This window comes from Mustela lutreola, chromosome 1, assembly GCF_030435805.1.
Source record: "Mustela lutreola isolate mMusLut2 chromosome 1, mMusLut2.pri, whole genome shotgun sequence".
NCBI lineage: Eukaryota > Metazoa > Chordata > Mammalia > Carnivora > Mustelidae > Mustela > Mustela lutreola.
The window spans coordinates 36,725,651-36,748,944 of record NC_081290.1 but is presented as its reverse complement, the minus strand read 5'-3'; the positions used below and the strand labels follow the sequence as shown (position 1 = coordinate 36,748,944).

Genomic DNA, 23,294 nt, shown 5'->3' with positions numbered 1-23,294 from the left:
ATTGTGATCTGTGCTCAGGTTTCTGGAGGTTTTTGTTCCTGTGGGTGGATGGGTGGATGGATCTGCTAACATGCTGGCTCTCCCATCCGGTTGGTTTCATGGTCATGTTACCTTCTGGTTGTGGTTGATTTCCCCCCTTCTCTGCACATGAGTGCACCACCACTGCCCCAAGCAGAGGCCAGGAAGGAGGCCAGTGCCTCTCCCTCCCGGGTCCTTCATCACTCATCTTGTGGTCTGGGTGTGAAGACTGGGCAGACCCTGAGTGACTCCCTCAGCATTGTCCTCCCCTCCAGCCTTGTGGTCTGCTGGAAGGCACATGGGCCCAGACCCATCTGTCCCACGTGGGGGCCTGTAGGCAGCCTGGGCAGGCTGGGGGCCAGGCCTCTTCTCCCTGCTGCCTTCTCCCCAACAGTGGGTACCTCTGCTCTTTTCACCTGGTGAGCAAGGCTGCTGTTGGTCCTAGGGCTTCCCTTGCCTTGTTTCCCAACTAGTGTCCTGTCTCAGTCCCCAATCCTGGTAGTGCCACATTCAGGTACAGTCCTGGCGCCCTGTGCAGATCCCAATCCAGAAGGGTCTGCATTTCTCTAAAATGGAAACGTTTTTCTCAGAGGCTTGAGGGGGAAGAGTCAGGGAGATCATGTGTGTGAAGCACAGTGCCTCTCATAGTTAGTGCCTGTGAGTGGCGGTAGGTCCTGAGATGCCGTGTGAACTTGAACTTGAGGCAAGTGAAGGTGTCCAAAGTTTGGCTTTTCCTCTTGACAGTGTACATATGATTATATGAAATAATGGGGTAGAGACCTGATTTCTCTACCTGATTTTAGGTAAGGTTAGAAAATAAAGCACTTTTATTGTTTCTTTCATTTCAATTTAGAGTTTACCTATAGCACTTTGGTGTACCTTCAACTAAATATGTTTAAATTGAGGATAATTAGTATTACAATATCCACTTTGAACATTAAGGTGGAGAAATAGAAAATTGCCATTTATTTCCCTCTCACATTGAAGTAGTGTGTTAAGTCAGTGCCCTGACAAGGTCTGCGTGGTCCACACAATTAATTAGACACTATTCCACCTTTACCCAAAGTATGGTGTGGAAGACAGACTCCGTGTGTTGACCTGTGTGACAGCAGGGGCCAGGTTCCATGGGATCCTGGGGAATGGAACAGAGGAGACGTTTGAACTGGATCTGGAAGAATGGGCAGATGGTAGTGGAGAGTTGATGGAAGGACATTCTAGAATAAAGGCTACTCTGCCAGCCTGCGGTTGTCAAATGTGAGCTGTAACCCAAATAAGTTTCCTGAAATGAGGATTCAAAGGTATTTATTTTGTGTTTTTCCTCTTCTCCCATTGGCAAGGATAATATAAAGTTTATAGTAGAAAATAACTTTCCATCTGTTTATTAGACTAAATTGTCATATTCAAGGACTAGCTTGGCAGTAAATCACATCAGACTTAAACTGAGTCTTGGTAACACTTGGAAGGAGTTGTAATGTTTTTATATTGATGAAGAATTTGCATTATGTAGAAATTAATTCCATAACTCTAACTAATGGACACTTGAGTTTTAATCAGTTGGAATTCATTCTCCATTCTGATGGCATCATTCCATTTTAATTTCTCTTTGTAGATTTTGATGGCTATAGTTTCTGGTTATAAACCAGAAATGGGTTATAAACCCATTTTAGTTGGGTTTACGTTGAAATGAAAATGGGTTATAAACCCATTTTCAGTTGGGTTTATGTTTGCATTGGCATGGTGTGATGGCTTTGTTGCATTATTCATTGCACAATATGTACACTGTGTGGCCCCGAGAGAGATGCCTGGTGATCTTTGAGTTAGTTGTATGTACCTCGTTTCCCTTGCCCCCCCTGGGCTTCCTTCAGTCCGTGGGTCCTTAACAGGGGATCTGGGATGGAAGATGGGGTGGTCCATGAACTAGGAAAGAAAATTACATCTTTATTTTTATTAACTTCTAACTAAAATTTAACATTTCCTTCTATTGTGAATGCAATCATCAAATCCAGTAGCATTGGATTTGATGCTCTGTCTCTCCCACTTTCTCTCTCTCTCTCAAATAAATAAAATCTCTAAAAAACGTTTCTTTGTTTATTTGAGAAAGAGAGTACACGTGGTGTGCACGTGCAAGTGGGTGGAGGGGTGGAGGGAGAGAATCCTCAAGCAGACTCCCTGCGGAGTGTGGAGCCTGATGTGGGGCTCTATGTTATGACTCTGAGATAATGACCTGCGCCAAAACCAAGAATCAGATACTTAACTGATTGAGCCCCCCCAGGGGCCCCTACAGGAGCTACACATTTCTAAAAAATACTGTGTTTGCTCATCATTACTTTGAACTACGGCATTCATTTGACTTGCCTCTAGATTTTGTCAAATCTGGTAATAAAACACGCCTACTATGTCATAATTATTCAGATAATTCCCTTTTAGTATAATTAAGTTCTTTTGTATTCCTTTGTGTTCTATATATTTAAAAACTTCACTCTGAGAAGAGTCCGTAGGTTTCACTGTGCTGTCACTCTGCCTGGGACACAAGTTTCGGAACCTTTGCCATTTGCTTGGGGAGGATTGGTAGGAATGTGGGATATGTAATGAAAAGCTGAGATGCTGGCTCTCACCCAAGACACCCGCTATTCCCATAGTCTTGCCTGCTGTTCCAGCCCACAAGCGGCACCCAGCTCAGCACATCCTCACTCGCTCTGTTGGTCCTTGTAATACACATGTGCAGCAAGGAAGGAAGGGTTAGATTTCGTTCTCTTAGTCCTTACATAAAATGCACTAAATGATTCCCATCCTAAAAACGGTGAAAATAAAAATAGCTTGGGCGTTTAAAGGGGTCAACCTTCAGCTGTCTAGAAAAATCTTATAATCCGAAAGGATTTAATCCCTCTATTTCTGGTTTACTATTTTTACAGCATTTGTTCTTCTGCAAATACTTGTGTTTTTTTGTTTTTATCTTTGTTTTTTAAGATTTTACTTTTTTATTTGACAGAAAGAGACAGCGAGAGAGGAAGCACAGCTCGGCTTCCTGCTGAGCAGAGAGCCTGATGCAGGCTTCGATCCCAGGACCCTGGGATCATGACCTGAGCCGAAGGCAGAGGCTAATGACTGAGCCACCCAGGTGCCCCCAAATACTTGTTGTTTACATAAGCTCATACGTTGCATTGGAGATGTTACAGATTAATCATGGCTCTCTTCTAATTTCTCCTTGAGATATTTGTCATCACTCAAAAACCTTGAAGTCACTGATTTTTTTTTCAAGATTTTATTTATTTGAGAGCGAATGTGCACATGCATGGGTTGGGGAAGTACCAGGAGAGGGAGAGGTAGAGAGACTCTCAAGCAGACTCCTTGCTGAGTGTAACAAGACCTGAGATCACAAGACCCTGAGATCATGACCTCAGCCAAAACCAAGAGTCAGATGCTCAACCAACTGAGCCACCCAGGTGCCCCACTATATTTTTATTTTGAGTCACACATAGAGCAAATTTATTGAGTACTTGTGGTGTGCCAGGCACGGTTGTAGGCCCTTGGGGCTATATCAGTGAACACATAGACAGTAATTCTTTCTCAGAGCAGACTTCGGGCGTTCAGGTATATTATGCTCTGAGGTTTGTAGAGCTGTTCCTCAGGCTAGAAAAACTGCTTGCCACCTACTGACCTGTGTATTTCTTAGGTCGTCGTTTCCACACTGTTTCTGTGGGTCATTGTGCTACTTCAGGGCTGGCCGGAAGAGGGGAAGGCAATGCTCTGCCCTTTCAGCTCCATTTTGATCAGAGCATTCCTGCTGTTACATGTTTGGGATTGCTAGAAGGCTGGGGGTGGGTTGAGGTAGGGGAGAGCTCTGTTGCCTGCTGGATGTTTGGGAAGATGGTCAGATTCTCAATCTGACTGGCATTATCAGTTGCTGGCTGGTAAAGACTATATTTTTGTCTGTTCTGTACTGTAGAGGAGCTGGAATAATAGCTAGCCCATTGCCTTTAGGTATTGTAACTTCAGTTAAACAAATTTTTTAATGGCTTAATACAACCATTTATTATATATGTGGTCTTGTGGGTAAGGAATTTGGGAAGGGCTCCACTGGGCAGTTTGTCTGCCTGGCTTCCTGTGGGGCAGCAAGGTCTAGATGATTCCTTTCCAACGTGGTGTGTTTGCTCAGGTGTCTGGTGGTTCAGTGGTCCTGGGCTTCTCTTGCTGTGCACCTGGGGCCTGAGACCCCAGGGCTGCTTCACGTGCCTTGGGCTCCTCAGGTACTGTCACTTTCATAGGGAGTCGATCTTTTCTTACTCTGTAAGTTGATCTTTTCTTACTTTGTAACACGGAGGGAACAGCTAGCAGTTATTGGGAGTGAATATGTGCAAGGCTTGATACGAACAGCTTTCACGTTTTTTCCTCCAAGCCTCCAAGGTCGCTGGTAATATCCCATTTTGATAGAAGAGGAGACTGAGGTTCTAGGAAGTGGGTGACCTGCCCAGGCTTGCACGTGAAACTGCAGAAGCTGGAGCCTGTGTCTGCATTTTCAGCTACAGAACCACCCTAAGGATGTGTCTGTGTAGGAGGTTCCCGGCTGCGAAGGTGTAGGAGTTGGGGCTGACTTTCTCCTCCGAGATGTGACCTGCAGGACTGAGAGCTTATCTCTGTCTTCCTAGAGGTTATTCTGTTTCCGTGTCTGCTCCTAGAAGCCCATTCCCCGGATTGGAAAGCTTCTCTCCCATCCAGGAGGCAACACTGGTTCATTCTCCCATTCCCTCCCATAACATGCACACAAACACCATATTACTCGAAAACAACAATTAGGGGTCCAGGCAGTTTTTTGTTTTGTTTTGTTTTAAGATTTCATTTATTTTAGAGAGAGAGAGAGAGAGAGAGAGCGAGCGCGCACACATGAGAGGGGCAGAAGGAGGAGAGAAAGAATCTCAAGTAGACTCTATGTTGAGAGTGGGGCTCAATCCCAGGATCCTGAGATGACATCCTGAACCGAAACCAGGTTGAATGCTTAATTGACTGAACCATTCGGGTGCCCTGGGGTGCAGGCAGTTTATGCAAAGAATGGTATACTCATCGCCTGGCTGCTGAGACGGTGTGCTGGGCAGAGTTCATGACAGCTGCGCTAGGTTTTTTGGAAGTGGATCCCGAGTAGGTTTTTATTATTATTATTATTATTATTTGCATTCCTGGGTGTACCGTGTTTCAGTGACTGGAACTGATGCTGTGGTTATCAGGACAAAGATGGCTCTCTAGGGGGCAATAGGCCACTGCAGTGTGCTTGTGATGATAAAAGGTAGCTGTAGAGTGCTGATCACCGACACACGCTTTTTTTTTTTTTTTGGTAGAGGAAATTAGCATTTAGCATAGGCAAAGAACCACATGCCAGGAAAACCGAACTGTTAACTGTGGCTTTTTTTGGGCTTAGGATAATATGAACAACTTTATAGGTTTCTGTATTTTTCTGTTACATGAATGGGTATTAAACGTCCTAGAAATAAAGAGGACTGAAGAAGGCATCCTGCTGCTGTGTTTATTAAGAACACTGTCTTAAGTGGTTTTGCATGGTCCTTGAGCTTGGCCCTTTCCCAGCAAGGTGTGAGGCGGAGGCAAGGGGTCCCTCCTCTCTGTCTCTTCTCCATAGGAACCCGCCTGCAACATCTTGACGTCTCTGCTCAACCCGGAGATGTCCGCCTGGTTGCCCCAGAGGCACTGTGGCTGGTGCTGACTGGGAGCCAGGACCCCTGGGGATTGGGGGCAGGGGTGCAGAGTACACAAATGGAAGAGGAGGGCATCGCAGAGGGGAAAAGCATAGCTTTATTTTCCTGTTAAAACAAGGGGGTGGGGAGGGGAAAAATTGGAGAGCAAAGCCTACATTTTCCAGTATTTGGCTTCAGTTCTGATAAACTGGTTCCATTCAATGTGTTTTAAGTACACGAAGTCCGATCGGAAGGTGCTGTCTGGGGCTAGCTGACTGGGAGCCTCAGGGGTTGCACATTGTGTAGAGAAGCTTCTGATTTGGTTAGGAAGACTGGGCCTTGTGGTTTAGGGACAGGCATGTTTATGTGCTGCACGTGCGATGCTGTTCCCAGCCCAACGCTAAGCTGCTGAGGTTTTGAGTGCGAGTGCAGCCACCTGGGGGCTGGCTCCTTGCTGTGGCTCTGAACCCTGCCCTTGGCCAAGGGATGCTCTCCTTGATCTGTTTGGTTTCTTAGGGGGCAGTAAGCCTTGTACCTAAGTCCTACCCTTGAAGATGTGGTGGAAACTAGGAAATTCCTTTGCTGTCTTTTCCCTTGGGGTGGATTCTGCTCACAGGTCAGCAAAGGAGGACTGTGGAGCCCTGTGGCAAGGGCAGGACCATATGCTACCCCCTCGGCCCCAGTCACGGAGGACTGGCCCCACTCCAGCTGTACGAGTGGACCCTGGTGCAACGGGAAAAAAGTTAACTTTTGAGAGGAGCAGGAGCATCTTTGAGCGGTTCCTTTAGACCTGTGTGTAAGGCAGTGTGTGGATACTTTGTAGATTACCCACGTTTTGGGGGTCCTGTTTCTTAGTTCTTTTGTATATTCTATGTGATTATAGCCCTGGCATGGAAATAATGCTTAAGTCACTCAAACTTGAAATTTACTTTAACTCTTTCTGAACATTTTTTTGAGATGATCTAAAATTTTATATATTCCCCTTTTTAATAGGGAAAAAACAGAGTCATTTGGACTCCCTAAGGGTCTTTGGTGGCTGGTTTTAATTTTTTTCCAAAGATTTTATTTATTTATTTGACAGAGAGAGAGAGAGAGATCACAAGTAGGCAGAGAGGCAGGCAGAGAGAGAGAGAGGAGGAAACAGGCTCCCCGCTGAGCAGAGAGCCTGATGTGGGCCTTGATCCCAGGACCCTGAGATCATGACCTGAGCCAAAGGCAGAGGCTTAACCCACTGAGCCACCCAGGCAGAGTTTGGTAAATATTTAAATCTTTCTATTTGTTCTTTAAAAAAATTTTTTTTTTAAATTTTAAAAAGATTTTATTTATTTATTTGACAGAGATCACAAGTAGGCAGAGAGACAGGCAGAGAGAGAGGGGGAAGCAGGCTCCCCACTGAGCAAAGAGCGAGATGTGGGAGTTTGATTCCAGGAGGCTGAGATCATGAGCTGAGCTGAAGGCAGAGGCTTAACCCACTGAGGCACCCAGGCTCCCCATTCCTATTTGCTCTTGATAGTTTATTTGAAATGCACTCCATACTGAGATTTTGTGTTTCTCTATCTTTTTACCCTTCTTAGGACTTACACTCCTTTGTTGGGTCATTTGTCTACTTCTTGATCCCCTCTGTCTAGATTGTAGGTTACCTGAAGAACGGGATCTATGTGTGGCTCATCCTTGTATTCAAGAAGAGTTTGGCATAGAATTTGGCATAAAGTGTTTTATATAGTGAGAGTATGAACAGGACTCTTAGTTGCAAGTGACACACACCCAGTGTAAAATGGCACAATCAAAAATTTATTGGCACAAGAATCCCAGTTAACTTCAGGCATGGCTGGATCCAGGTCCTCAAACCTCAGAACCATCATTTTCACCCCCTTTCTTCCATTTTTTAACCTCCTGTCTTGGTTTCACCTCCTCTGGAACTATTTAGCATGGCTTTATTTGTGATAGCACCAGAAATTCCAGGCTTTTGTCCTCGGAATTCTCAGTCCAAAAGCAGGATTTCTCAACCTGGGCAATACTACATTTTGTAAGATAATTGAGGAAAGCTCTCCCATGCATTGTAGGATGTGCAGCAGCATCTTTGGCCTCTACCAATGAGGTGCTAGTTGCAACTCTTACCCTCTAGATGTGACAAACCAGAATATCTCCAGATATTGCCAGATGTCTCCTGGGGGAATGGTGGTGGGCAGAGTTGCCCCAGGTTGGAGAACCACTGGTATAAAACCACAGCAAGTTTCTTTTTTCTACCAATTCCTTAAAACGCATAGGTTCTGGTGTGGATTGGGTTATGTGACCACCCCTTTACTAATTCTTCAGTGGGATGGGGTAATAGAATATGCTGGTTTATTTGGTTTGGGGTTGCCATCTGGGGCGAGGCCTATCTGTGCCATTGAACCATCAGAATGAGAGTAGGGTTAGTTGGTACTAATTATTAGGGGAGAGGGCACTGGATTCCAGGTAAGACCACAACAAGAAACTCCTGAACCAAAGCCAAAAAAAACACATGGACCCTCACAGGGCCTGGGAAGTCCTTCTGAATTGAGAATGAAGTCTTGGTGTGATGGAAAGAGGCTGTGTCTTGGCATCAGGTCTGCTGCTGTCCTGGCTCTTCAGCTAATTAGCTGGTAACTTTGGGCTAGTGTTTTACCCTTTTCTCAATCAGATTCTATCATGCTTGTGAAAATATTATTTTTTCATAAAATTTTCATTGATGTTCTACAAACAGAATTATATGTAAATCATGTATCCAGTGACTTCAAAGTTTGAATAACCTTGTATAGCCAGTGCCCAGATGAAGAAACAGGACAGTCCGGAAGCCCCACAGGCCCACTCCCATAGCCCTCCTGTCTTCTGTCGTCATAGTTTAGTCTTTTTTTTTTTTTTTTAAGGATTTTATTTATTTATTTATTTGACAGAGCGAGGTCACAAGTAGACAGAGAGGCAGGCAGAGAGAGAGGAAGGGAAGCAGGCTCCCCGCTGAGCAGAGAGCCCGATGCGGGGCTCGATCCCAGGACCCTGAGATCATGACCTGAGCCGAAAGCAGAGGCTCAACCCACTGAGCCACCCAGGTGCCCCCATCATAGTTTAGTCTTGCCAGTTTTTGAAATTTGCCAAAAGTGGGATTCTACTGCGTGATTCTGTTCTACGCGTTGTTTCCGCTCGGCATGACGCTTACTTACCCGTGTCGTTGCACTTGGCATAGGTTGCTTATTCTCCTTCTCCATGTTTTTGATTGGGCACGGGCTCCCGCCCGAGGGGTTTAACCACTCAGCTGCTCTGGGATTCCCAAGGACTTTGATTTTGAGGCACAATTGAGAACTGGTGGAAAGACTTGTGTCTGTTGCCGATAGATGGTCCAGACCTCCTGTAAGTGTTTTATCGAAGGGTATTGATTGGACATGAAAAGACAACACAAGGGCACTTATGAGCTTGAAAACCAGTTTTAATCAGTTCAATGTATTCGACTCTGGGTGATTTTAGGTAGAAGCACAACTGTATTGGTGCCCAGTAGACGAGCTGATTTTGCTGTTTTAGTAACCAGTATACACTATATGACCAAATACTCCTTTATTAATAATCTCTCAGGGGCAAAATTTCAAAAGGGCATCATTTATTATAACCGATTGTGGTGTGTGTCCTGGAGAAGGAACCAGTGCTTTGTTTAATGTTTCTTCCTAGTACATTTACACGTTTATAGTTCCCTTTGCCTTGTAGGAAAGGCACCCAGTGTCCCTTCGCAAACATTACATACCATACCATAACACAAACGGGGGATTGCCAGGATCAGCTGCTAGTTCATTGTATTTGTGAGTGTTTCTTAATCTTTGAGAGATTATTTTGAGGTAGACTTTGATTAGAATTATACAGTAGCATTTCTTGTAGGGCATTTGCACCTGTGCGTATAATGAGCTGAGACTTCAGAGATGTGATGAATTTATTTGGAAACCAAATTTACCTTATATGGTATGAACAGCTTGTCAGATACCTGTGTGGTGATTTTGTCTTTTTTGTCTTGGTTAGTTTCTTCATCTCTGAGACCAGCATAGGGTGGATTTGGGCATTTGGGGTATTTCAGGGCTGCTAAAGCACACAGCTTATCTAGGACCTTAATAATCAAATAGGGTTTGGGTACAGTGGTGTGGAGGACAGGGCAAGGATAGAGCTTTCCTTACCTTGGGACACGAGAAAGGACAGGTGATAGGAATATCAGAGATGCTGCCCATCAGAACTGCCTAGTGCTTCTGAACACTGTGGAAGCCAGGGCCCCACCCCCAAACAGGCTGCTACTTCCAAGCTGGGGGTGTGGGGGGGCAGTTTTTCTGCAGCCCCACTTGAGGTGAGAACCAGTGCATTCCCTGGAGAGGACTGGACGTGGAGGACCTAGGTTTTCAGGTCGAGCATTCAGTGATTTATTCCATGATCTCTGTCAGTATCTGTGCTAACTGATCAAAATGTTTTGACTTTTTACCTTTGTTTTAGGAAAGTTACAGAACAATTTCACGGTCTTCCAGCAGCTGCCTTCTCTCACTCTTCCTTGCTCACCTTCTCCCAACGGCTCTGTTAGCGCCCGCAGCTGTTCAGTCACTCAGGTTGGATTTTTGTCTCTTTGTTTCAGACCTTCGTAGGAATGTGTTGGTCGAGTCAAAAGGTTGTAGTGAACCTTTCAAATGGTTATTTTGGAGTAGGACACTGGGTTTTGTGTTTGCAGAGACTCGTTCCAGGGGGTTTGAAAGCTAAGAGTCTGTCCCATTGGCCATTTCAGAACTAGGGAAGCCGAACACTACTTGAGCAAGACCCAAAGGATAGAAGGATCCTGATGAATGAGGGGGTGGCCTGGGTTAGGGGCCCGCGGTCATTAGCATTTCTTAGGTGCCAGATGCTGCCTTAGTCAGCTAATGAGCATGGCTCCTCTCTTTTTAGGAAGACCTAGGCCATGAGTCTGACCATTGGGCTAATTGAAAGTGTAAAGTCGAGGCATTAGCTCACCCTAGGACCTGCAGGCAGAGAAGAGAGGCCTGTAGTCAGGACCAGCCTTCTCTAGCATACAGTTGGTCACTTTGCTCCCGTGTTCTAGCATCGGCCTCGTTATCCTGGAAATCACATATTTACATATGTAGAGTGTCTCATTTTCTAGATTATGAGCCTCTCAGGTAAGAAGAATCCTGTCTTCCTCATCAGGTGAAGTGTGTTCGCCTCTGTTGAATCCAGTTTCACTCGGCAGCGCTCTTGGACAACATGTGTGTTGTGTCTGGATGGTGTTTTAGTCTCGTTAAATAATTTCAGTCATGAGCACTTGTAAGAAGATGTTGCCTTAAGAGTTTTGTATAAAATTTAAGACATGTAATGTAGAGGCAATACTTGATTTAATTTCGTTTTTCTTTCCTTATGTTTACTTTGTTTCTGACCAACAGGTGCAAAAACCATTTCTCACCAACAAAAATGAAACACAAAATGAACACCAACAAAAATGAAACTCTTCCTTCTGGAAAATAATTATGCAGAATAATTTTCTCTTAGAAGTTCTTGTTTTAACTTTTTGCCATGAGGAACATTTCATCCAAGGGGCAGAATTACAGTGTGGTCTGCCATTTTTTTTTCAGTTTGAGCATGTTTTCCTGTTAAATAACAGGAAAAAAAAATGCTAGAATTTTAAATACAAACCCGGGCATCTTCAGATTCATTTAAAATTTCTTTGTTACCAGTTAGCAGCAAAACAAAAGTATAAATGTAAAGTAAAAATTATTTTTCATTCTAAATACCGTTTTAGAAGCTTTTTCCTCTGTCAGTCCTTGTGAGTAAAATTATACTTGTAGTGTATTCCTAATCCTTTAGAATCCCTAAATCCTTACCCCCCAAAAAGTTGACCCAAATGTTTAAATAAGGACTTTATTTACAGAAATGAATGTTTCTAGTTCTCTTACACGAAGTATCATTTTTCTGATGACTTATTAAAACAAAAGTTACTTAAGTCTCCTGCAGAAACAACATGCATATATACCGTGCTTTTTCAGTGTGTGAATTTGAAAGAAAGTTGTTTTGTGCAACTTTCTGTGAAACAGTGCAGATTTGCTTTAAAAAAGAGCTTTAGTATAAACTCAGGTTGAGAAAAGAGCAGTTTAATACATTTTATGTCAAAACAGGGCCTTTTAAAAAAATTGGTGATTCATTTTAATTAACATTTTTTTGTTGTGATTCCCAATGTAAAAGGAGATAAAATCTCAAACCCTTACTGAATTTATGCCAGTGTAATGCTTTTCAGGTTCTTGTTTTTGCTGTAGTTAGCTTTGATTTACTCTGTCTGCTTATCTATGATCAGAAATGACGTAGATATTATTGCTGTGACTACACTAAAAAAAAGATTTTTGTTGAAAGTACCCAGATCGTATCAGTGGAAATAAACTCCTTGGCCTCAGTGTATTTGCCCTAATAGGGTCAGTGTATTTGCAGTAAATATTCTAACTTGGAAGTTTCTGTTCTCAGAAACTGCAGTTTTACCTTGAGACACTTTTCGGTTAAGTTTGATCATTTTCAGGGTTAGTGTTGGCATCACCCCTTTCTTTATTTTTACATATCTCTATGAGCTGCCAACTCCAGCAGCTGCTGGTTCTCAGTGGCCTGTCTCCCTTGGCTGGCATTCTGACCTCATTCTTGACCGCTCCCCTTCCTCCTCCCACTCCTCCTCGTCCCGTCCTCCACCTTCCAGATTCCCCAGCTTCTTTATGTCTGAAACATTGGCGTGGCCCCTGCTCCCATCCTGGCCTCTGCCTTTCCTTTGCCTTTTCTGTTCCCAAGTGGCTTCCACCTCTTGTACGGGAGCTGCTGACATTGAGGTCTGCATCTCCTGTCTTGGACTCCAGGCCCAGCCGCCCGCTGGATGCCTTACTTTCAAGTCCTCCTGGTCTTACTCAACAGGTACAAAAGCCAAACTCCTCGTGTCATCTCCACAAACCTGCTTCTGTGTTCCATGACTCTGCGAGTCATGGGCTGGCCTCCATGCCCTCGACGCCCCCATCCAGATAGCCACCGAATCTTGTGCATTCTCTCTTCTGGAAGCTTTTATTTAGCCTTCCCTTGACTTTCGTCTTTGTCCAGGCTCCCCCAGGCCCCATCTCAGTTCTGTAAATGTTCTAAGCCTCCCTTGGGGCCCCACTACCCATCCGTGTAGGGCTGCCTTGTTTCCATCTCCTGCTCCTGGATCCCTACCTCCTGGCATCTAGTGCTACTTAGAGAAATGTTTGGCAATAGAAGGAAGTAAATGACTCCGTCCCCTCTTGTGACAGGTAACCCTGTAGGTGAGTCCAGGACAGAGCTAAAAGAATGGAGAAGTCAGGTTTCATCACAAGTGGGTATCATGCCTTCATTTCTCGAGAAACCATGCCCCAGGGCTCTTCTGGGAAAGGGAATGTAGTTCTCAATACGGTTACAAACTCACACACAGGTGGAGTCCATTTTTTACTGAAAAAGTTTACTGTTTTCCTTATGGTAATTTTAAAACATTAGATTTTTCATTGTTGACAGTTTATTGCTGAAATTATGTTTGGTGATTTGCTGTCAAATATTCTGAGATGGTTACGTTTTTGTCAGGATCCTAGTGATTTCTTTTTAACCCCTGTTGTCTCCTTTGCACCCATGTTACGATTCCCCAGAGCAAGGAGAGGGGCAGGGACCACTGTCAGGGTTTTGACAAACGCTGGTCTCCTAAAGGTTGTGATTAGTGTGTAGGAAAGACGGGCCATTGGAAAAACTTCCACAGCCTCAGCCCTGACCAAGGTTGTAGTGTGCCCTTTAGCCTTTTGTGACCTTGGGAAGTGGGGAAATAATCAGATTCTCTACTGTGTGTCTTACTTCTGTGTCATTTGCTACTGAGTCACCCTAATTTCACAGGACTTCACACATTTTCTCTCTGCTTTGGTTATATAACAAAAGACACCATTACCTCAGATGCAGTGGAAGATTTCAGCATATAGAAATGATACTTTTAACAAACCTCAGGAGCCTGTGTAAGACTTTCCTGTTCAGAGAGTAAGTTTAATAATAGGGAAGATTCATATGACTCCTGATAAAATAATTACATAGACTTGCTAAGTAAAATGGTGAGGCTCTTTACTTGCATGAATTGGTTATTTTTCTTTGAAAATTCTTTACTTCACATTACTTCACAAAAATAACTTTTACCTGAAAAATGGGATTTTTTTAAAAATATTTTTTTGTTTTTAAGAAACTGAGGCAGTTCTTGCCAAAGTCTTATAGTGCCTTGTTGGCAAAGGTGTGAATGGAACCTAGGCTTCCTCTGTCCCTCTTCTCTCCATCCTGTCTTCTGGTATATTAGCCATTTTCAGGCTGCCATGGGATGTGTAGTTTGGTAGTAGGAGAGTATGCTATAGCAAAAGCAAATAGTGCAAATAATGCTGGACAGATGTTGAAATTTGGGCCTAATTTGAAGCTCATAAGCTTCAGTAATCTGTTTTTAAAATACAGACTTTACCTAAATGTATTTTATCTCTTTGATAAAATACCTTGGAAGGATATATTATAGTCTTTATGGCAGAGATACTGTCTATAAGACATGCTTGATATAAAATCACAAAGAGAGAAATATTTTGAGTCATTGGGTCTTAAAAAATAGAAGCATACATTTTAAATCTACAACCATGTCCCTTTACTGTATATGTAGATTTTTTTAAAAAGACTTTATTTATTTATTTGACAGAGAGAGAGAGAGATCACAGATAGGCAGAGAGGCAGGCAGAGAGAGAGAGGGGGAAGCAGGCTCCCTGCTGAGCAGAAAGTGGGAAGCGGGGCTCGATCCCACCCTGAGATCATGACATGAGCCAAAGGCAGAGGAGTTAACCCACTGAGCCACCCAGGCACCCCTATATGTGGATCTTTGACCTGAATTGTTAACCGGTGTTTTGTTGTTGTTCTTTCCTCTATAATGTTGTTAAAGACTTCAAGCTTCTGGGCCTTAAATTGAATTTTCTTACATAGAAAAAAAGGGAAAAGAATTGCTTTGGGTATTAGGTCATAACGACAATCAGGTCCTTCCTTATGAAGATGGAATTCGTGGCCATCTTGTTTCAGTGTCATGGCTGTACCTCTTCTAGGGGATCACACAGATGGTAACCTCGTTCACAGATTCATCTTCTTGTCTGCTGCTGCCTTGAAGGCTCCTGTCAGAAGCTGGTGATGAGAGGGTGTGGCAGGAGGGACGATGATAGCACATGGGACCCTTTTGTTCACCCTCTTGATCATGGCTCTGCATGGACCCCAAAGGCTTTGGAGTCTGTGTGGGAAGAAGCCCCAGTGTGTTGCCATGGTAATGATGCATCTTGGTTGCTCCCTCAAAGCTCCATAGTACCAGTCAACTATTAGGAGATAGAGAACTGAGTGATAAAGTGCCAGTGGTCCTTGAAGAAAAAACAAGGATGTGATTCGGAGAAGTGTTTTATAGATTTCAGTCTCCACTTGTCGTCCTCATCCGGCCCATTTGCCGTCGAAGACTCTCCAAGATACCCTGCCATGAAATCTAGAAAACGTGCCTAAGGTTTCCGTGAGCCACACTGGAGACAGTCCTCTTAGGGAGGGGATAGCGGCTGCGGGCAGGGCTGTGGCTTTGCGGTGGGACTAACCCGGGCTTGCCTCCGAGGCTGGCCGCGGGGCTGCGTGTCCGTGGGCTCGCCCTGAGCCCTGAGGAGTGCTGTGGGCATGTGACTCCTCTGGCATCGTCCCTGGCACGTCAGGGTGCGTGATGAATACGGTTGCTCCTCTCCGGCCGTGAAAGCGGTGCGTTCCCCTCGCGTGGGAAGGCGTCCGTGGTCCCGGCTTCCCCGCGGACTCCTGCTTCTGGCGGGAGCACGCGGGGGGCGGGGTGGAGGAGCAGGGCGGAGGCTGCTCGCCCTCCGTGCCGCGGGGTCCCGTGTCGGGGTGCCGTGCGGCCCGTGTGGGGGTGCCGTGCGGGCCCATGTGGGGGTGCCGTGCCCTGCGGCCTCCGGTAACGCGCTCCCTTTCCCGGCAGGTGCCCGAGATCATCAGCTCCATCCGCCAGGCCGGGAAGATCGCCCGCCAGGAGGAGCTGCGCTGCCCGTCCGAGTTCGACGACACGTTTGCCAAGAAGTTCGAGGTGCTCTTCTGCGGCCGCGTGACCGTGGCCCACAAGAAGGCGCCGCCGGCGCTTATCGACGAGTGCATCGAGAAGTTCAAGCACGTCAGCGGCCGCCGCAGAGCCGAGTTCGACGTGGGCTCCCCGCGCTCGGAGAGCCCGCGTCCCGCCGCAGGCCCTTCCCTCCCGGAGAGGGTCCGGCCGGGGCCGCCCGCGGGCGACGGGGAGCCGGGCCGCGGGCCGATGCGCAAGTCCTTCTCCCAGCCCGGGCTGCGCTCGCTGGCCTTCCGCAAGGAGTTCCAGGATGGCAGCCTTCGCAGCAGGAGTTTCTTCAGCTCCTTCGAGGAGAACGACATCGAGAACCACCTCATTAGCGGGCACAATGTTGTGCAGCCGACCGACATGGAGGAAAATCGAACTATGCTCTTCACGGTAAAGCCCTCGGCGCCCGGGCTCCCCCCGGGGCGGGTCCGCGTTCCGTCTGCTCTCCTGAGCGCCGATTCCTAGCGGACTGCTTTCGGATTTGTATGTGTGAAAGTGTGTTTTATAGTGAATAATCCTTTTCTCGGGGGAAATCCTTACTTTAGTCCTAGGCCTTTACCCTCATCGTGGGAAACCTAGAGAGAACCCATCTTCGGTGCTCGTTTTTGTCTCTACCCACCCCACCCTCCCTGCTCAGTGGAGAGAGCGCTTTTCAGTGGAAGCAACAGGGCACTCGAAAATGTGTATTAATTTCAAGGAGTGTATCGCAACAAAATCTTTAGGTTTTTGGAAAATACTTCCTCTTTACGGTTTCTATTAATTTATAAAACATTTATCCTTGGTTAATCAGGATAATTGGATTTGGGGATAAGATGGTATTTAAAATTTATACCCGAACTGAAAGAATAGTTTAGCCAACTGTTTACTCTCTTTTTTCCTGGGAGCGGTTTGGTACACTGAGCGCCAAGTGCCAGAGAAGGAATGGATACGGAAGCTGTCCTTGGCACTTTGGGTTCCTGGGTTCTGGGTTGCTCTGGGCTCCTCTGGCTGGGCTTACCCTCCTTGGGGGTTCCCTGGGTTTGAGCTGATGGGGCTCGGGGCCTTCCCAGCAGTGAGCTGGCCTCTGAGGATCTAGGGAACTGATTGTTCTTCAGCCCCCTTCTAGAATGCTGTGACCGGTATTCTAGAGAGAACAAAATTACCATGGGTGTGATGTTCTTGTGCCTAACTCAGAGTAGCGAGAGGGCCCACGCGTAAGGAAACTGCCGCTTTGGGGAAAGCCACGTTGGATTAAGCAGGTTTAAGATGAAGATGATGTGTCTGTGTGTAAATAGTGCTTTTTTCTTCCTCTTTTCATCGTGTCCTGAAAAGGGTGCTGTGTCAGCCCTCAGGCTTATGCTTTAGTCTGTGACGTATATTTAAAAAAAACAACTCTTGGTGTCATTGTGAAAGCTGCTCAGTGTGTGACTGTTGTGTTCAGGGTCCCTTGCAACATGCTAGGAATAACAGCAGTGAACAGGACAGCCATCATTCCAGCAAGGGGTGTTGACAACTGAGTGTTCAAGTAATTGTCTCATTACAGTTGTGGTCTGGGGTTTCCAGGAAGGCTTCGTGGAGGAAGGAGCAGAGGTTCATTGTGACCAACTAGATATTCTTCTAGCTGGAGTATCCTGGGAGCAGTGGGTGAGAGGCCCTAGGGAGGGATGGGCTGAATGGAGTTTATTATGCTGACCCAAGGCTGTAATGCTAATGCGCTAACTTGAAGAAGTCAAGTAAGTAGTATTTAAATTCCTAACACACAGTTATGTACTCCACAAATGGTAGGTTGTTTTAACAATAATTTTAAAAGATTTTTCAGTAAAACAGTTAATAGTGTTTTGGAAGCTTCAAAAGGAGAGCTTTGGTTTTCTGGAAGCTTTACTTTTATAGAAAGCTCACTTCCTTATAAAGCAGAGATGTGGCATCTGTGGTTTTGTTGTTAACTTTTGGATATTTGGTTCTCTGATCTCAAAGAAGACTACTGTCTTATGTAGGTGAACGTACTAGCGGGTGTCCTGTGCTACATGAAAGCTGTGGGGTCAGCCGAAAGCTCTGGAGGTGATTCTCCACAGTTAAATAGTCAGAATCCTATAGGAGCTTTCCCCTTTTCTTCTTTATTTTCATAGGTTACAGAATGAGAATGTTTAATAAAACTGAATTTGACTTTCATGAAAAACTAGTTTCTTTTTTGTCTTTTAAGATTGGCCAATCTGAAGTTTACCTCATCAGTCCTGACACCAAAAAAATAGCACTGGAGAAAAATTTTAAGGAGATATCCTTTTGCTCTCAGGTAAATGGAGATGGGTTATTGGCTCATTTGCATTTGAATTTTTAATGAATTCTGTCATTCAGCAGAAGTGCTAAAAGGTCATAAGATGTATGCCTACCGGGTATACTTGATTTTCAATCTCGGCATTTCTCCTTTGAATTTTAAGACAAAATATACACATAATTTTGAAATTAAAAAGTTCGCTGTTAGCAGCAATAATGTACTGGAGAAAACTGTATGGACCTTTCTTTTTTCAGTTATTAGTGGTAATATTATACAGTCACAAATTCAAGGTGTATATGTGTGGGTTTGCATACACATCTTATATATATCTTCATACGTACACACAAATATTTTTAAATAGATCTCATTTCTACTTTATAAAAATTCTTAAGTTCTTTTTGGGTACGAGTCATTATTCTTCCTTAAGATAGTGACTCTCTATAAGGATGTTTTCCTCAGAATACAATGTCTACTTGAGTTCTTTCCTGATAATCTCTCAAAGTGTGTTTCATAGATTTTTGGGGGAATCAATTACAGTGAACTGTGTCAATTGTACTCAGGGTTTTCCTAGCAAATAGGAGATCGCTTAAAGTTATTGTTTGTCTATATTTTAAACTCTGTCTTCTTACTTGCTTGCTTTCTCATAATTAAGAAGATGTAATGACAGTAATGACAGTCTCATTCCTGATTTATAACATTCCTGATTTTAAAAATATGCCTTTTGAATCCTTTTCCCAAAATGTGAAAATAAAGAATGTTCCTTTTATAGTCGAATAGAGAACCATTTACAAAAGAAATTTTTCCAAGTCCGGCTTCCCAGAGAACATCCATCAGGTGCTTACCTTGCTTTGTAAGAACTTGGAATGAGATGCCAGGATATGTCAGTGGTTGCCCGTTTATTGGGAAAATGTTCAACCTGGAAGGGAGATGACCCACAGAATTTAATCTCGATTTGCTACTATGTCTATTGAAATGTTAATGTTTAAACTTTGCTTTTTCATGTAACAGTTTTATTATTTCCTGAAGGGTTCAGCCTACAAGTATACATGATGGCCTGAATTTCAAGTTATTGGCACTCGTATCTCTGCACGCTGGTACTTCCTGGAGACGCTCATGTGTTAATATTTATGGGCTCTGTCTTATCTGCATCAAGGTGCCTCTTAGCTGATAACCTCCAAAAAATTTACATATTAGATCTGAAGAGCTCTTAGGAAACTATGGTGTACAGCCTTTGCCTTCATATCTTACATTTAGAAGCTTCTCTGCTCTTTGTGCATCTAATTCTTGACTCGTTCTTCATACCACTATACTTCAGTGCTTACCTCTTTGTTCTTGTAGGAGTAAAAATATGTTTTAAGTCTCCTTTTTTTTAACCTTTGTGTCTGTGAGTGTTTGCGTGTGTGTGTGCATGTGTGTGTATAGTTGTGTTTCTTCAATAATCTTTTGTCTACTTTTGATTTTCAAAGTAATTTTTTATTCTTAATACCTAGGAAATGTTCTCATTTTTCTGTGTCGACTTTTCTGCCCTTCCTTTTAGTACTAAAATAAACATTACAAACTCTGGTTTTCAGTTCTTATATTATGGAGGTAATCACAATAATATTTTAGTAGAACGATGTTAATCTTCATATTTGAGAGATGTCTTTAGATACTTAAAATATCTGAGAAAATTGTGTGGAGCCACAAAAGACCCAAAAAAGCCAAAGCAATCCAGAGAACAACTGGAGGTATCATAACCCCAGATTTCAATGTATACTACAAAATTGTAGTGATCAAAACAGTATGGTACTGGCACAAAAGCAGACACACAGATCAGTGAAACAGAATAGAAAACCCAGAAATAAACGCATGATTGTGTGGTCAATTAGTCTATGCAAAGGAGGCAAGAGTATATAATGGGGAAAAGACTGTGTCTTCAACAGTGGCACTGGGAAAACTGGTCCGCTGAATGAAAAAGAATGACACTGGACCGCTTGCTTACACCATACACAGATATAAACTCAAAAATGGATGAAAAGACCTAAATGTGTGAAACATGAAGCCATAAAACTCCTTGAAGAAAACACAGACAGTAACCTCTTCAACATTGGCTGTTGCAGAATTTTCCAGATATCTCCTCAGGCAAGAGAAACAAAAGCTAAAATAAACTACTGGGATTAAAACAAAATAAAAAGCTTCTGCACAGAGAGGGGAACCAACAACAAAATAAAAAAGTAGCTTACTGAATAAGAAAAGATATTTGCAGATGATATATCTCATGAGGGGTTGATGTTCAAAATATGTAAAGAACTTATACAATTCAACCCCAAAGCCCAAATAATCTAATTAAAAAATGGGCAGAGGACAAGAATAGACATTTTTCCAAAGAAGTCATACAGATGGCCAAGAGACATATGGAAAGATGCTCAACATCACTCATCATCAGGGCAATACAAATCACAATCACAGTGCGCTACCCCTGGCAAGGATGTGGGGAAAAGGAACCCTTGGTACACTGCTGGTGGGAATGCAAGCAGCCACCGTGGAGAGCAGCATGGAGGTTCCTCAAAACCTTAAAAATAGAACCACCATATGATCCAGTAATTCCGCTACTGGCTATTTACCCAGAGGTATCAAAGCACTAAATCAAAAAGTTGTGCATCCCTGTTTTTATTGCTGCGTTATTGACAATAGCTCAGATACAGAATCAGCCCAAGTGTCCACAAATGAACGGGTGAGGAGGAAGTGGTGTGTATGTATGCCCCGCGGGGTATTTCTGAGCTATAGAAAGGATGGAGATCTTGCCACTTGTGACCACATAGATGGACCTAGAGGGCATTATGCTAAGTGAAATAAGTTCAAGAAAGAGACATACCACATGATTTCACTTACATGTGGAATCTGGAAAGCAAAAAAAAAAAAAAAAAAAAAAAAAGCAAAAAGCAGAAACAAACCCAGACAAAGAACAAACTGACAGTTGCCAGAAGGGAGAGTGGTGGAGGTGTGCCGGCTTCGAGGTCCAGTCTGGAGCGCGTTCAGTTGCAGGGATGGAAGGTCCCAGCACTGGGAGGACAGCCTTCGGGATTGTGAGGGTGTGGTGTGGTGGGAGATGGGGTGCACTCGGGGTGACCACAGACTTGCCGAGTCACCAAGTCGCACACCTGGAACTCTGGTAACATTCAGTGTACCTGTACTTCAGAAAAATCTGGGAAATCATTTTAGAGTGCTCTAGAAGGCTGCGCTGCCTAGGTCTTGTTGCCTTCTGGCACTTGTGGCTTTCGGATACCGCTCACCGCACCTTCCTGTCTTCCCCGCCTGCAACAGGGTATCCGACATGTGGACCACTTTGGGTTTATCTGCCGAGAGTCCTCAGGGGGTGGAGGCTTTCATTTCGTCTGCTACGTGTTTCAGTGCACAAACGAAGCTCTGGTAAGTGACACTAAGCAGCTCTTACCTGGAAAACATGTTTCTGGGCAATGTCAGCCTCACTGATTTTTCTTTCCTTTGCAAACTGTAGAGCTACATTGACGTGTTGTTATTTAGCTTTAATTATCTGCCATGACTGTTTAGTGACTAGCTAGTACACATGCAAGCCTTGTTGGGCTATGTGTCTTCGGTTTTCGTTTTTGAGGAACGTGCTTACATTCACCCTCTGGCCTGGCATTAAAGTATGTCATTTTGGAGGTTTGACCCAGAGGAGCTGGCTCTTACCATGAGTATTGAATTTGTGTTTTTAGTTTCTACCTTCTTTACGAGCTTTGAGCTGCTGGGTAGTGTTTCTCAGACTCTAATCCTAGCGGTTATCACGATTATTATCTGTCAGTCAGTGACGAATAGTGCCCCCCAAATCTTAAAATGCTGAAAGTGTTTGCAGAGTCCTGAAATCTCAGCCCTGCTCGTCTTACACGTGCTGGCTCCCTGTGTCTTCTCTCTGATCAGGTTGATGAAATCATGCTGACCCTGAAGCAGGCGTTCACCGTGGCCGCGGTGCAGCGGACGGCTCAGGTGCCTGCCCAGCTGTGCGAGGGCTGCCCCCTGCAGGGCCTGCACAAGCTCTGCGAGCGGATAGAGGGTGAGTAGCCTTAGTTACCAGGACAGCTGGGGGATTTCAGCATGGCGGGGGATGGGGGGGATGTCTTCTGTACATGGCCAAGCTATTGTGTTTTGTGCTCAGCGTTTGAAGGGAGGCGTCCCTGCCCTTTCCCCATTGCTGCTCTAAGGGTCGTGGAGCAGAGAAACAAGCTACAGATGCAGCGGCCTAGCATATATCCAGGCCGTGAATGGTCAGGTCGGCCCTGTTGGCTGCTTTGAAGAGGTCTAGTAAGGTGAGAGCTGCAGGATCTCCGCCACGTGTTTCAGTTCCAAGGTCACTGGTCATTTCTGCCAGGACAGTGTTGACGGAGTGAAGGGGCAGAAGACAGATTGCACCTGAGTCACAGGGAAGGAATAAACGGGACTGGGAGTCGACTGTAGTTTCTAGAAATGTGCTGTAGGGAGAAACGTAAATGTACTCATTGGCAGCTGCTGTTTTTTGAGCACTTAAGGCGTGCCAGGCCCTGCGCCAGGTGCTTTCACGTGTGGGAGGAAAGAGGATTGCTGATTTATGTTTTAGGGATAAGTGCACCGAACACTTGTGAGGTCGAGGGGAAAACTAGTGTGGGAGCCCAGGAGTCTGCGCATGTGGGAAAGCCCTCCCTGTCGCCTGCGCACAGAGCGGCCCCCTGGGGAAGACCGTGCTGGGGGAAGAGCCAGCGGACCCACTTTGCACAGCTGGGGAGGGTCAAGCAGATCCAGGGCCACAGGGGCCCAGTGGGTCAGAATGGGAAGGAGGAGACCCCTTTCTGGGGGGGGGGGGCGGGGGCGTGGAAACTTCCTCAGGTGGGAAGAGAGACACTCCATTTCTGGGCCTGCAGGGGAGGCAGAGGCGAGGGGAAGAGAATGAGGGTAAACCCGCCATGACGATCCTCTGAGGGAGCCTGGCACTGAAGGGGTGCTTTCCTCTCTCTCTCTTTGGTTTTCGTTTTTTTCCATTTATAGGAGGATTTCTAAAACTTTGTGATTCTGAGGGGAGTCACAGGATTTAAACAACCCATGTTATTGTAAAACACACACACACATCCACAAAACCCCTCCAGATTTGCTCATGTCGCATGTCCCTAGAACACTTCCAATGAGTTCTACTTGGGTTGAGAAAAACACTGTATTATTTGGATTTCATTTCCTT

The 23,294-nt window shown here is 44.8% G+C and overlaps 1 protein-coding gene across 5 annotated transcripts in view; it reads left to right on the top strand.

The window, feature by feature from the left end:
* Window positions 1–23,294, top strand: part of TBC1D1 (TBC1 domain family member 1) — a 226,828-nt gene that overhangs the window by 91,771 nt on the left and 111,763 nt on the right. For all 5 annotated transcript variants that reach the window (XM_059163716.1, XM_059163710.1, XM_059163737.1 and 2 more), the window contains 4 exons: window positions 15,715–16,230; window positions 18,020–18,109; window positions 21,395–21,499; window positions 22,010–22,142. In XM_059163716.1, the coding sequence (XP_059019699.1) occupies window positions 15,715–16,230; window positions 18,020–18,109; window positions 21,395–21,499; window positions 22,010–22,142 (844 nt within the window). The remainder of the gene's footprint in view (window positions 1–15,714; window positions 16,231–18,019; window positions 18,110–21,394; window positions 21,500–22,009; window positions 22,143–23,294) is intronic.